The sequence below is a fragment of the Labrus mixtus genome, chromosome 8, assembly GCF_963584025.1.
Source record: "Labrus mixtus chromosome 8, fLabMix1.1, whole genome shotgun sequence".
Lineage (NCBI taxonomy): Eukaryota > Metazoa > Chordata > Actinopteri > Labriformes > Labridae > Labrus > Labrus mixtus.
The window spans coordinates 24,005,892-24,021,972 of NC_083619.1; the positions used below are offsets into that span (position 1 = coordinate 24,005,892).

The following is a 16,081-nucleotide window of genomic DNA, read 5'->3' on the forward strand; positions in this document are numbered from 1 at the left end:
TTTAAAAAAATTCCACTGCAAAGATTCCCAAAGAATGATTTACATTTGACATGTAAAAGAAGCAGGATGAGATTGTTTGTCATCAACCCTACCTACACAATGCACAAGAAAAATTAGCAACACGATAAGAAATAACCCCTATGTCTACAGCTGCTGCCAAAATTAACATAAATCCATAGTTCCTCAAAGGAGCTTTAATAATACCAGTAAATGCTCATAAAGCACAGCTCAGAGTTAATTTGCCCTCATGATGATATTATTACTTTAAGATAGCAGATAAATCTGAAACCCATGTAGACACAGTTTAACTGAATATTACTTTATTTTTTATTTTTTTTATTTTTTACAAAATATATTTTTCCTCATAAAGATCATTCCTTAATAACAATGTAAACCTTTATAAGTTGTTGTTTTTTCACCAAAAATCAGTCCAAGAACATTGCTACCCTGGCCACATGGCTCAAATAGGCCTCTGGTACACTGAATTGCAATTTGACAGATTTTGCTTTTTTTTTACCACAAATATACAAAATAATTGTTGTCACAAAAGTGTTAAAACATTCATAATGAAGACTTTCTCCCACTCAATACACAAAAGTATTTTCTGAAACGTTTTGAGATGAACCAAAGAAAGATTTACGGGGGGAAATTGTTAGAACAAATTGCTATCATTTTAAAGTGAATTCAAAATTTAAAAAAACTCACAAGAAGTTCATATCCAGAGTTGTTTTTTGGGGTCATGATAAACAATCTGACTCCTTTGGTGTCATGACCCCACCCCCCCTTTGAACATTAAACAAACAGTGGAACAGCATTTTGTAAACATTCACTGGAGCAGCTTGAAAATTCATTCCACACAGTGTCATCCACTCACATATGCTGCCAGGTTTTATCCATGGACTGAATGTGCTCTTTGGCTTTCATCCTTAGTGCTGCGATGCTAGAACTCCTGTCGTCCTCCATAGGGTATTTATCGTTGAAGCTCGGTGGGCACTGGTAGGGAGGAGGACCGATTGGCTGCATACCTTGAACCATTCCAGGTGGAGTGTTTAGGAAGCTGTGGCTTGAATAGGCGGGCTGCAGGCCCTGTGGTGAACCCATGAACCCTGGGATAGTATGCATTTGTGTGGCACTGGAGATAGGCGAGGTCAGCCATGGATCAAGTGGCATAGGGTTTGACACTGGCCCCACGTTAGGTGGCATCGGAGGACGATTGAATGATAGCATGGGGGAATCATGTAGCTTCATGGTACTGGTGTCCATTTTTTCTTGACGTCTCCACTTGGCCCTTCGGTTTTGGAACCACACCTGGACAAAAATATATTGTGATAGGATTAGATGGTGCAGTGAGGCATTGAGGTTATATCAGTCTGACTCAGTTTGAATGCAAAGAAGATGTAGAGGTTGGAACACTTGATACATAGGGGTGCTCTTAGTCAAACTTTGATTGTCCTAAAAAGAACAGGAAAAATAGATGATGACCTCATTAGCCATAAAATAAAGTTGAATCTTTTGATTTAGTACAGAACTGTTGTTTAACTGATAGAATGCCAGCAGGACATTTCATTGTCTTTACCTGAACTCGAACCTCAGGCAAATTGACCTTCATGGCCAACTCCTCACGGCTGTAGACATCTGGGTAGTGGGACTTCTCAAAGGCTCGCTCTAGCTCATGAAGCTGATAGGTGGTGAAGGTGGTTCGGTTTCTTCTGTGTTTCTTTTTAGTGTGCTCCTCATCTTTGAGAGTCTCTGGAGACCCCTCCGGAACATCCACTTCTTTTTGAAGGTCGCCAATTTCATCATCACACTTGTCACTCGAGAAGAGATCTGAATCTAAAAAGAGGGATAGGATACAAATAGTATTTTTTAAATATATATATAATCTAACTTTTTAATTAACTTACGGATGTGCAACTGGTTTCCAACCAGTAAGCACACTGCATGCTTTAGTTTTGGCAATGTTGACAAATCTTATCTGGCTAGGTAAAGCCAAGGACATAAGGACAGAAGAGAGAAAGAGATGACAGTGGAGTTAAAAGAGCAATTGAGGTTCTTGGAATGGTACAACTACTGTACCTTTAAACCACAATAGCATAACTGCCAGCCAAGGAGTCCACCATCTTAGGAACAGTTTAGTGCACTACCTTATCTAAAACGTCATAATCAAAAGTACTACTGTAAATGAAATATACATCCTTATTTTGTAAGTGTAAACGTTTTTTTTAAGACAACTTACTTGGTCAAAATATATTTACTCCAGATTTAAAAGTTCTGACAACTAAATGTAATTACAAAGCCGTATTTAACACAAGTACAACCAATTTTTTTAAACCAAAAATGTAATGATCAGCAGCATCTCAAATTGTTGAACATGCAACAACCACAGTTTTTGCTAAAAGTATTCTAAATGCTATAAGGGACCTAACTTTTCATAGTACCCTTACTGATTTCCTAATTACTAAATAAACCATGCAATATACTTGATGTACTATGTGTGTTTTGTGTCTAGTTCAAATCTTGAACAATAATAACAGTGAAGAACATATTATTTTATGATTTTATGATAAGTTTAAAATGAATTGCACATTAAAATAGTCTTATCAAAAAGTGAAAATCTTTCCTCTCTTCCTGATGCAAAGCTTAATGACTGATGCCCTTGTAACACCAGGGGTTTGGTAAGTCTAAATAACATCATGTCTTTCACTGAATTGTTTCCAGTAATCCCATAGTAACAGATGCTACTAGTTCAATCTGCAATCCTTGCCTCCTCCAATAACAAGGGACTTTAGTTGGCTTCAGCAAAGCTGGGTGAAAAGTCATAGTCCAGATTATTTCTTCCAAGAAATGGCTGTAGAGCAAATGAGCCATGTGTATGATGTATTGAAGCTTGTTAAACATAATGGTTTACAGTCAACAGATTATCATTGGGAAACAATTATGCCAAGTAGCAAAAACTTTGTGTTATAGCTTTTAAATGATAAAAACACAATAGTCTTAAAAGGGAAGTGGTAGCTTTTAATACCCATTAAAAGGCATTGTGATACTTTCTATCATGCCAAGTTATTAGAGATCATAATATAGTGAAGTCTACATTTAACCTGAAAACTGTGAAGTTGGTCAGAAACCAGTCTTTAGACAAAATAATTTCAGTGGCTTTGAATATCTGAACATATTACATGCGTTAAACATCATCATAGACATATTTAGTCTGTATCTGTCATTTAAGTCATGTTCACAGAGCAGAATCAACTGTGCTGATAGAATGAAAAGATTAAGCTTAAAAAGATAAAAGAAACCCCAAAGGGTCTTGTAAATCTTTGCTTTGGTGTACTAAATGATATCAGGAAGTCTTTCAAGATTGTTTTAAAGGAAAATGGAAACAGAGAATAACTTTTCATATTTTTTCAAAGTAATGTATTTCTGTTTGTACTTTGCCATTGTTCAGACATGCTCCGACATAGCACATTGGTTAGCTTATTCTGTTGTGGTTACTGTATAGTACTTTTCATATGGGTTGCTGTTGCACCATTGTCATTTGCATTTTCAACTTTTTAGCATAACACCAGTTGCACCAAAGGCTATCCTCATCACTGATGCTTCATTACATCACACAGTGATTTATTGTGTGTCTTGTTTGTTTAAAGTCTGCACTATACATCTGTCCACCAGAAACGTGAAATAATATATTCAAGCTGAGGAATAGTTGGCCACATTTTGAAACTTCTTTTGGATATGCAAAAAGTGTATTTCAAAGCACTCGGAAATTTCCTAGGATTGTTGAGTGTAATATAACAAATGTATGTACGTTATCGCAACTATTATAGTGATAGTTTTGCAAGTTTGTTGCATTCAAAGAGTCATGACTATCACATTATTTAATGGGACTTTTACATGGTAATGTAAAAACGTTATTAAAATTTGAAATAGAAAGCAACAACAATCCTAAGAACACTCAATTTTATGTGATTTTTTAATAGGTGGTAATTGCTGACAACAGAATAACTTTGTTGACTTATTTACCTCTTATTTCCAGCCCATCTTTAAGCAGGTCATTATTTAAAATCTGCTGTTTGGCCAGGCATGGTTCTAACCCATTAAAACCTATTTTAAATTACTATTAACATCCAAAGATTCCATGCTAGAGAGACCTCTCTCATGAACATGGCAAGAAAAGCACAGGTAGAACTAATGACATTAATCTTAGCTCTTCTCCATTTAACCTTGCGTTTAAGCTAGCATGCACAATACCAAGGCCCTGGCACTAAAACACCTGAATGAAAAGGAAACATGACTCACATTTGTAGACTGTGGTGTGTGTCACAGGCCAGAAAACGTAATTCCTAAAAACAGGGAATTTTCTTTTCAAATAATCCCAAAGCCCTTTTTTGTTTCAGTCTTCATGAAGGTAAAGGTGCAGCAATAACAGAGAAGAGAAAGTCTAACACACTGACTACATGAAAAGTTATCAGACTTTTTAAGTCAGTAAGCTCTCTCTGAATATAAGAAATTTACATTTAGGGGGGAAAGTAGGATTTAACAGCTTGTACCCTCCTGAGCAAACATATCATTATATTGGACATTAATAGGGCTTTGTTATTTCTACATCTGTCTTTGGCCGGTCTGTTTCTTTCAGTTGGTGTAATGTAAATGTGAGGGTCCAAAACTCTTTATGGACGGGCTTTGAGCAACACATTAGAAAAACTGTTCCGAGCATTGTGTTTTAGAGCAGCATATACGACTCTGCCAATCATAGTACAGCTCTAATTCTACTTGTTGCACAGTTTAAGAATCTTCTTAACCTCTTGTGATCCTGAAAAAATTACTTTTTTTGTAGTTTTCTTAAAAGACTCACCATGGTAGGAGGAGTGTTGGGAGCTGTCACCTAGTTCTGGAAGATGCCCATATGGGTCAGACGGGTGATGCTTCTCAGGATGCTGTGGATTTTCCATGTTTGTTTTTTGGCTGTCATCTTCTCCTACTGAATGAAGTAATGGGTCCTGGTCTTTGCTGAATCCCAGTATGACATCAATACTGTGGACCCTGCCTCCACCACTCGACCCGGCACCTTTGGCCATGTCATAGTTGTCTAGGCAACTATCGTCCACTATTCCCAGGGTATCCATTGACAAATGCATTCGAGCCTTTTGGCACACTTTCTCTCTTTTTAAGTGAAATGCAACCAAGTAAGAAGATGGACAGTTGTTCAAGGAGTTGTTGTTCTGCTTGACACGCAATGGAGCAGGCTTACTATATGAAGTGCAAGGGCCGAATCCTTCCAAGATTCAGTCAGGTTGAATGAGTTGTTTTCACAAAAGAAGAACGAACATGCATCTTTGTCTGAAAAGAAGATATAACACACACACACACACACACACACACACACACACAATGTAAATCTTTGTAAATCTTACGTATACTATATCAATAGATGGCTCTTGAATACACTTTAAAGACAAGTTCATACAAATTGGTCTTTTAGTGGATATAAGACATGACAACCTTATAATCTAATAATATGTTAACTTGTTTTCACAAAAAGAGGGGTTACAGGTTAAAGTAATGTAATAACTTAAAGTCTGATCCGAACTGTATTCTCTTAAACCTCAGTATTTTTACCGTTGTTTACATAATCATACATTTATATTTGTTAAAAATCTACTCAAAGAGACTTGAGAATGTCTTGAGAGGCACCAAAACTCAAGCTGCACTTCGAAAATTATTGGACCTATAAATCATAAGATGTCATATTTGACAAAGTAAGGAAGTAATCTTACCTTCTTCAGGTTCCTAACATAGGCAGTGCTGCGCACATGGTGTCCCTAGTCCATAAGCAGACGATTGACACTAACTATATCTACTATAGGCATTTGCTACTCCCCGTTAAGTCCTTGAAATCCCCTGCGCACAAGTGAGCAAAGGACCTACTGTTGAAGTTCTTTGCAACAAGCACATTTAATGTCTTTCTTTCCTCACAAAACTCACCTTAACCTCATAAGACACCAAAGCTTGTGGGGGAATGGTAGTAAAACCAAAGGGTTTAAGAGGTTTATTAATTGGAATCCTTCCCCTTTAAGACTGACTGACAGTTGTTTTCTGGTCAAGTAATTGCTCCAAATGTGTCCTGCATTCAGACCACAGAGGGAGGCCATTGCTAATGAAGCCTCGACAAAACTTTCTTTCAAAAAATCTATTGTCTGAAAGATAATGGCTCGTACTGAGAGTTTTTCAACTAATCCCTTCATTTTAGACAATGTAAGGGAGAAAAGACACAGAGATGGACTTTTATCATGATGGCTTCTTAATGTAAAGGCTTGCATTAAAAAATAGTTTAATTCAAGTGGGCACTTGATTCTTTATGATCAGCACATAAAAGGAAATTTAATCACATTATAATCTTTTTTGGAAAAAATATGCTGTCAAGTTTAATTGGTTTTATTAAGAAGAAAACTGAATTTTTATTAAATTAATTATACAGTTCAAATGTTGAACTACTATGCATTTGTGTAACAATAAAAAATAACCCCATGATAATATTTTTATGTTTTTACACAATCTTGTATTAACCAAATTAATTTAAACACAAGCAACTAAAAGACAGCTAATTCTGAACCCAGTTCCTATCTCTCCTCTCAAAATCAATCAAGACTTTGACATTAACCCATAGTGTTTACATGTGTCAAAAGAGAATAGTACAAAAACTAAGCCTGTTTGACAAATAATCTTACTGCTCAGCCTCTGATAGCTCACAGAGGAATTGGGTTAGGGGCACTGGGGTCATTTACCCTGCAGTCTGCAAGTTTCTCCTTTGCCAGCTGGCACAACCCGAGCTGTAGTGGCTACAGTAGGTGTTGCAGAGAGCAATCCCATCCTTAATGAGCCTAAAGACTTCACTGGAGATTTCCTCTGACCTGGCTCCTACTATCTACAGTTAAATTTAGGAGTTCTGTTAAATTTAGGAGACTGAAATTGCAATTGCTTTTGCATTGCATTACATATAAATCATCAACCAAGCTTCATCAAGAGCATGATAATAATATGTTGATATTCCTTTAGCACCCAACCATCAAATGAATCAAATAATGGGGCTACATAGATTTAATGATAAATTGATCAATTTAAGTTTCTATTTTGTATTAATTTACATACCATCATGGGTACTGGTATAATGTATACATATCTATATTTACAGTTATATATATGTGTATGTGCACACATACATATGCACATGCGTATATGTACCTAAACACATATATACTCATTGATACTCTTCTACACATCCATAGATATACATTGAACCACCTGAGTCCACCCTCACATGTAACATACAGGGTGGTCAAATGTTCAATGTTATCTATGTGTTTAAAAACAGGCCTGTAACTTCCAATATGTTTTCATGATGTAGTTATAATTTTCTGTCAATTAAACTCTCTTTCTTTCCAAACAAATCTTCCATATTGCTTATTCTGGCAGTTCATTTTTCCATAAATTTTATAACTAGAATCACATTTTCTATTTTAATATTTGTTTTTCTATATAAATAGTGTTCATCTTCTTCAAGAGGTTTGCCCATTTTAAGACAACATACTTCTGATTGATCAGGACAGTAAGAACAAACGAACAAACATTGCAACATTACACACAGGTCATAAAGACAACAACATATAAGCCACAGGTACACACATCACAGTCATACATTTAAAGCTTGTTTGAAGAGGTGAGTCTTGAGTAGTGATTTGAATGTAGATAGGTTAGTGCAGTGTTGAATATGTGTAGGGAGTGAGTTCCAGAGGGAGGGGCTCTGTCCCCCCAGGTATCATAAATTAAAAGTATAGCCAGTTGTAACACGATTTATTTAAAAAAAAAATCAAATATTCTTTGAAATGTATTTAACACATCAGAAAGGGAAATCATCCATGAGTCACGGATATGTTCTCAAACTAAACACATGTCTGCACGGTTGGCTCATGCCTAAGCAGCTGAGGAACTGTAATTGCTAACGAGTTTAAAGCCATATGGCAACATAAGGATGCATTGCCAGTGCTTTCAATTAGCTGAATGACTGTCAGCTAAATGGATTTGATTGAACACCTTTTCCCGGTTGTGAGGATTCTTTTCCAAGAAGCAGGAGACTGCAAAAATCCCATTACTCTTGCCTTTTAGCTGCATTCTGGCCATTGGAAGAGTGAAATAGAGCACTTCCAGTTGTTTCTATGGGATTAATGTTTTTATAGAGACTTTAGTGCACAAAAACTAAAAGTCATTAAAATGCAATGTGGTACTCCTATACTTTATTGTTAAATAATTATCTGATTTATGCAGTTTTTAAAATATTGGTATTTTGTTTGTGTGTGTATTTTGGTGAAAGTCGGTTCTCAAATAAAAATAGTTCTACCAGTTTTTCAATATACTTATCTATCATGGCAATAAACTGAAAGTAACATTAATTGTTTTAGTAATCTGATACCATAAGACTGTCAGAGGACTTAGCAGCTGATTATCGGTCTAATTAATCGATGATGCAAGTGTGAAAGACAGCCACTTGTCAAGTTAAATGTCTTAGAAAAAAAAACATTCAAACTTTTCCAAATCAGAAAAGTTGGATTTGCTACATTTATTTTAAAGTCAAGATTGAATATTAACATTGTTAGCAGGCAGAAATGTGTTTTGTTTAAAATGATTGGCCTATATTTTCAGGTCACTCATTGTGTATTCATTTTTATTCACCAAGTTGATAGTCTAGTACCCAATCGTTGCTATGCTAAGGACCCCCATATTGCGTTAGGCTCTGGTGCTGACCCACCAATTGCAATATTTATTTAAAAATCAACAATTATATATAATTTTGCAAACGGTCTTTTGACATTTCTGACTTAACAATTAGCACTACAGACTTTGATGTGCAATACATCTCAAATGCCCTATTGTAAGATTTCATTTACAAAACTAGTGTTTTTGGTCAGGACCCCCACTTTGAAGAACACTGGTTTAGTACTTTTAAAACTCCTTGTATTGCACCGTTAGTATTTCGTCAAGTACCAGTGTTTTGGACACCATTTATTCAATTTCAACTTTTATGAAAAGTTCAACCTTTTTTTGTCATTTAACTGGATGGGGGTTTCGAAGTGGGAGTGTGGGGTCTGATAAAAGAAAGCTATAGATTTGCAATGTTGGAAATGTAGATTCCAGTAGTTTTATAGCTTTGGGCTTAAACATAGAATAGCATGACCTCTACTGCATTTGTTATGGCCATTCTTTTCAAATCTGACTCGTGTAGTTCTCCAGTTGAGTACCGCTTTGAATATCAGGGAAGATACCAACAAAAAAAGTGAACGACCACACAGACACATCTGTAATTGATAACATTAATGACGGTTCATGTCCAAGTACAGTGTTAAAGTGCAAAAGCAATTAGATTCCCTAGCAGAGGCTGTGATTGGACAATGTGAATAAATACTCAATTGTGTATTTAAAGAATGAACATTTGTAATTGGAAATGGTATCACTGGTATAGTATGTCAGTGTTACATATCAGACAAACAATTGTTGACACATTTCTAGATCCAACCCAAATGTTTTTATTTACTTTGCTGTTCCACCCGGTTTATTAACGGCTAATATTTCTAAGAGTCTTAAAAGATGGTCCTAGTACCACCCAACTCATAAGCAAAGGAAATTGATAATCATTTTATCACATTAATATATTAAAGCTGTCCCTCTTCGCTTGTTTCCCCATTATCCTAATTGAGTACAAATTGGTTAAGAGGGCGCGGCATAGCTATCAAGCTCCTTAGTTTTATCAGATGACAGTTTAAGCCTCTGAGATCCTATTAGTAAGAAAGCGGCTAATGTTTAAAGGCGCTGTGTCAGCTTACAGGGGGAAAGGGGGATGGTGAGCAGCAGGAAGAAGACAGGCAGATGATGGAAAGGGAGGGTAAAATGTGAAGAGACCGGCCATGTGACCAGCAAAAGCTAGATTGTAAAGGAAAAGCTGAACCTTTAACATGTTGTACATTTGTTTAAGTGCTTTTTTTTTTTTTTTTTTTTTACTTTGGAAGTGACAAAATAGTACACCTATATTCACTGCCACAATTCCATTTTTTTTTAATTTAAAGGTTTGATTTCAGTCTAGAAATCAAAACATGCCAGATGAAGATCTGTAAAGTTTAAAGGATTCCAAAAATATGTATATTTCACTATATTGTCAAGTCAATGTTTTTTATGATTACAAGCAGCTCAAATTAGCACATCAGAGACTGACAGATTGTTCTCTAGCAGAAATGCATCCTTGGCTGATTTAAAGTAGGTTTTGAAATGTGCCTTTTTTTTTTTTACACATCCCTTTCATTTATTTATTTAAATCTGATAAAGCTGATAGGGGAGAGAAAAAAAACCTCTTTTGAACACTTAGGTACTTTATCTTTTAATCTCTATGTTTGTCATAATGGTCAGAATAGATGACCATCCCTCCACAATGCGGATTAAAACCCGCCTCGACTTAAGGTTAATGCCCCCTCTCTTTAATTCTAACCTCTTTAACCTTTTAAACAAAGCTTTTCTGCGACTGCCACTTAAAGGAACACAGTCTTCCAAATACTCAAAACAAAAATTATCACACATTTACCAAAGCATATTAGTACAAAGTGGCTCATGTAAATACAGTAGATACTCAAAGGTCAGTGCAGATAAAAAGCAGTCAGTAGACTAAAAACAGTTTACGGCTCTACCCGCTGTTAAAGGGGATAATGCATTGGATCAGATGAAGAGCAATAGCTGTTAATTACGTCCCTTTCATTTCATAATGTTTTTATTGTTTTATTTGTTTGTTTTTTAGGATTTCAGGTTAGAAGCAGAATATATTTGAATGAATAGTATTCTCATGAAGGCCTACTTCTCTTGATCTAGTCTGCTTTTTCTATCCCTCTATGACCTGAGTTTTGGCTTTCAGTGTGGCCAAATCCATGTTTTCAAGTTGATTGTAAAATCATCGTTCTTCTTCCCTCCTACGTAATAATATAATTGCCTAATAAAAGTAGAATGAGAATGGAAAATTGCATTATCTTGCATTAAAGTCTTTGTCCTGCTGAATCCTGTCCAACAGCCACAATTTATACGAAACTCCCAATACCAGGAACTCGAAATCCTTACAAATTGCTAGGCGGGAAATTTACATCCCTATGCTTCATTTGCAATGTTGCAAAGCATGGAGGCAAAATGGTGGAGATACTAGGACAACAGTGATGTTGTCATCAAGGAAAACATTTAAACTAGGAATGCATAGGAATGTGTATGACCTTTTGTGAATAAGAGTAAGAATGTTGTCTCTACTGTTTTATGGCCCGACCATGGTTCAGCTACCAGACAACAAACCAGTATAAAATGACACACGCCGTCATCACCACGAGATCAGCCACCACTATCTCCTACTGCACGCGACCTGGCACGATTGAACCTGGCATTCATTGTGTATTGCAAACTGTGCTGGGATACATAGTGGCACAGACCAGGCTGGCTGCCTAACCTTTTAACATCTTTTCTTAGTCACAAAGTCAAAATCATGCATTTAAAGGAAACAGTATTGTTCAGTGAGTAAAGCTTGTGGCGTGCTCTCTTGATTGGCAGAGTCAAATATTAAAGTTAGCGACCAGCGTAGTTGTGCAGCACAACCCGCGGGCTGTGGGTCTATAGGCTACTTCACAACTTTTACTGTAGGCTAAGAGCTCAACTACTGTAGTGTAGCTAGTAGGACTGCAAACTCCACATGGTGAAAACAGATGATACTAAAAGAGCTACATAGCTCTAGATACACTGGAATTTGCTGAACACAATATAAATCATCAGTTAAAGCCCTTTTTCTCTCTGAGAGACCCCCAAGATCAGACTGAGTCTTATTTACTGGTGCGACATATATTAAGGATTTTACAGTACAAATCACACGTCTATAAAGGATCTTAGTTGTTAAATTTAACATCTCCCAAAATGAAAAACAAAAAACAGTGAATGTGCTACAAGGGCAAGAATTAAAATACATTGTGGTGTTAGTACAAAAATGTTTACAAGTTGATCAATATATTTAAGCGTTTAATCTTGACCCAAAAGTTTAATCTTGACCCAAAATCTCACATTGTTGGTTTTGTTACCACCAGATAAAATTATAGGAAATTAGAAGTAGAGGAAGTATTAAGGTATTATGAAATTGGGACTGGATTGGGGTCTCCAAGTTCTGAACAGAAGGACTTAGCTAATATAGAAAATACTGTTCCATGTTCTCCTTTGAATCTCCTTAGAATTTCCTGTCTGCACTGCTAAGACTGAACTAACGTCATCTCCTCTCTAAGCCCACATCTTATAGCGTACTTTACCCTCAGTCTAGTCGTCATCGGACGATAGGACTCTATGTTTGTACCAGATATGACCCATGTCTATTTAAGGGTGGTCTGCTCAGGCCTTGACCCTCTTTTAATAAGATTAGCTGCACCTAGAGCTGCAGCTTGGCACAGATCTGCGGTTACTTGATGTCTTGGCCAGGGCTGCACTCATTTACCTCATCCCCTTACCCCGCTGTGCCATCGTGACACAAAGATCATCCATGGATTTGTTCATGATCGGCTCTATGCTCCATCAAAATTAAATAAACAAAATACATTTCAACTCCAAGCAAATTAGAAAAACTGGAGGAGGCAAACTGCTTGTTTACTTCAGTAGTCAAAGTAAATTCATTACTTTCTGGACGGTGCAGGATATTAAAACTGTGACTCAATCAATACAATCTTAGATAAGATAAATAGTAGGGACTTGTAGCTTAATCAAGCAATCTGTTGTTTTACCACAAGGCTATAGTTTTGAGTTATCTAATATGTTCAAGTAAAAAAAATGTAGAAATGGACTTATATCTTTACTCTTATTCTTGTCATATTTAATTTGTTCATGTGTAAAAAATTAAAAATGTCTTATTGAAACCTCTACATCTCTTGAGAAAGAAGACATAAATGTCTTGAAAAAGCTTCCACTTGTTCACCTAGAAGGTCTGTGTTTAATTTCATTATACTTTGCCTTTTATCTACAGTATCTCATCTAATTGACAGTAACTAACACATCAGCACTACTTGAGATTGTAAGGTGATTAAATAATTATTGTTTTAAAGCACGCTGTCTAAGAGATGTGTTTAATGATGGCTACTTGAAACCGAGCCCTGGCGGGTTATTACACATGGAGCCTAATTAGCTTCTAGTACGCTAATTTGAGCCATAAGGAAATAAACCCTCACCTAAAGCTACCTTATAAGCCTGGCTCACATTGGTTGGTGTCACACATGACATGACACGTATCCACAAAGGCAAGAAAGTTCAAACTACTTTATTTATATGAACAAATCTGGTATCTAGCTATCTAGCTTTGTGGATAGCGGTACCACAAAAGTAACTAATACAGTACGGTATATTACTTGGGTTTTGTAGAATTCACAAAGAAAATTGCATTGAAAACTCTTAATATTATTTAATCCAGCTCATGAATTTCATAATAAACACTGATGATACTGTATGTATCTTAATTTCAGGCAAACATACAGCTTCCAGTTGTTTGCTAAAGTTAATAGATTCAGACGCTGGTGTAGTTGGTAGAGCAGGCTCCCCATGTATAGAGGCCCAGTTCTTGTCACACTGGTCGAAGCTTTGACTCCCAGCCTGTCGCTATTTGGTGCATGTCATCCCCCACTCTCTCTCTCTCCCACATTTTGTGTCTCTCAAATAAAGGCAAAAAAGTACATGAAAAAGAGAAATGTATAATTAAATGAAAAAATAATGTAAATAATGCATTTCCTTAATATCTAATGAATATAATTCCTTCTCGATTCTCTGAGGATGTGAAGTTTTTCTTTCTGTCTCTGTCTATACACATAAAGTGATACAAATCCCTCTTTTGCATAATAGGTCATATTTTCTCTTTCCCTTTTTCACTCTTTTCAACAAACACTTTAGGGAAATGAGGCTCTTAGACAAAGATTAGTTAAAGCATTTTCAAACGTGCACTCCTGAAATATTTTTCTAGGACAGACTGCCCCTGAAATCTTCCTGAGTTTCCTGTTCCCATATGGACTTCACAGCGGGAGACTTTCCCTGTCGGACAGGAGGAAGGGGGGTCTCAGGGCACAGGACATGTTGTAAAAAAAAAGAGCGACACAAAAAGTTCAGAAGAAGCAGCAGTCTGACAATAATGACAGTTTTTTTTCTCTTCTATTAATAGTAAATATTATTGAATGTGTTTACAGCATTAACATGAGTGGGTAAGGAACATACTTTCAAGCAGAAAAGAGTATGAAGCAGCTGCATTACGTGCACAACTACAATACCTGTTACTCAGCGGTTGTGTGATTAAGCATGAACTAAACATTTTAATTATTGAACTTGAAATATTTAGAACAGCTGGTTGCTATTAAAACTCCCCAGATCGAAACCTTGGAGTCAAAAAGTTTAGATTTACAACTTATATAACTTGTCCCTGGAATAAAACCCAGAAAGAGCTCATCTCACAATTGAAGGCCTTCAGAAAATGTCTTTACATAGTCAACAGGATGCAGCAGAATACAGTTCACTCAGGACTAAGGCAAGGCAGCGTTTGTCCAACCCAATAATTAGCACTAATTACTAAAGCAAACAAAGGATCTAGTGGTAATTACCAAAGATTAAAGCAAGACATAAAAAGAAGTCCCATAATGAGGCAATATTAGAATGCACTTTAAGGATTATTAGAACAAGTTTTTAAAAGAAGAATTTAGATTTCATAATGCTGCTGGAAGAAACAATATTCTGTCATTTTCAAATGCTGTTTAGTTAAATTGGTTCATGATCTAATTATTTAGAATGGATCGCCTTACAATAAAAAGTAACAGTAACTCCAGGGAAGTGTGGGTACCATCCATAGACTGTAAAAAGATAGACGACATGATAGTTCCCAAAAAGTAAAAACATTTGGAGCTCCCCCTATTGACTGTCTGCAGTATGGGTCCTTAGGTCCGCCTCCTTCCTGTAAACAGATGGGACATGGTTCAAACTAGGAAACCAAAAAGGTTTTTCTTAACTATGGTCTCTGTCATTTTAGTAAATGCCTTAGTTAGTGCTTATCATGCCAGTTTATGTCCAGTGTTATATCTGAGAAGATACATTTAATTAGTTATTTGATGCTATAAATGGTTGTGACATCGTAATTGACAGCTCTGTTGACAAATGCTCTGTATGCACCAGATTAGCATTTTTAGCATTTATGATGTTTGTAAAAAGCGTCTGCTAAATTAATTGTAGCATTTTTAGCAAAATTTTGACTGAAAATGTATTTGGCACTTTCAAATACAGCTGCTGAATTCTCCTCAGCTTGTGTGTCTTTGGCAGTTTGCTCTAAATACCCAAGGCCCTCATTCTAACAAATACACCAAGAAAGCCATAAGAAAAAATCTTTAGCGGAGCTCAGACACTTGTTACAAAGAGCAATCTAACCAATAGACAAGTTCAATTTTAGTCTGTTATCCACTTACTTTTATTAATTGATGACAAATGAAATTACCCGACACTTCAGTTGTTTTTTTATTTTGACAGCTGAAATTGATACTCTGATTTCATAAGCTTAAGAAGATAGCATCATCTCAACTGTAAAGTGCCCTTACAAGGGATAAAATGTAACAAAGTTCCTTCAGGCCAGGTAAACCAACAAAGGCTAAAAGGCTAAAAAGCTTTGTGGAGATAAGTCTTGCACTATAAATCACCTTTTACCTTAGCAAAAAGTTTGTTTTGATGTTTAAAAAGAAATGAGGGAAACTTCTCAAGACTTAAATTAAGGTTTGAAATGAAATGACATGTGTGACAAGCTCACAGCACGCTTTTAAATCAAAGCTATGAATCTTTCAGAAATGTATATATAGTAGTTACATGAAATACTCAGCAAAAACAGCCCTTTATTCATGAGACAATATTGCATTTTTACATTTATAGATATTATTACCCGTTATACTTCCAAATATACTTGTTGTAAATTATGGATATAGGATTTAAAAATGTGTTACTGAAGGCAAAGGCAAAGACACAAGCAGTT

At 36.0% G+C, this 16,081-nt stretch overlaps 1 protein-coding gene across 1 annotated transcript; it reads right to left on the reverse strand.

Moving 5' to 3' along the window:
- rx2 (retinal homeobox gene 2) lies at positions 1 to 6,025 on the reverse strand. The gene is made up of 4 exons (XM_061045294.1): positions 5,775 to 6,025; positions 4,853 to 5,337; positions 1,577 to 1,833; positions 1 to 1,308 (listed from the first exon to the last, which is right to left on the reverse strand). Exons 2-4 carry the CDS (start codon positions 5,133 to 5,135, stop codon positions 871 to 873), a joined length of 978 nt encoding a protein of 325 aa, XP_060901277.1. The 5' UTR covers positions 5,136 to 5,337; positions 5,775 to 6,025; the 3' UTR covers positions 1 to 870.
- Between the last annotated feature and the right edge of the window lie 10,056 nt (positions 6,026 to 16,081).

What these genes read in the sequence shown, in the direction of transcription:
- rx2 (XM_061045294.1), bottom strand. Translation starts at nt 5,135, where the DNA reads ATGCATTTGTCAATGGATACCCTGGGAATAGTGGACGATAGTTGCCTA. An exon ending in CCAACACTCCTCCTACCATG is followed by an intron (nt 1,834 to 4,852) that starts GTGAGTCTTTTA and finishes CCCTCTTTTTAG; the next exon opens with ATTCAGATCTCTTCTCGAGT. An exon ending in TGCCTGAGGTTCGAGTTCAG is followed by an intron (nt 1,309 to 1,576) that starts GTAAAGACAATG and finishes ATTTTTGTCCAG; the next exon opens with GTGTGGTTCCAAAACCGAAG.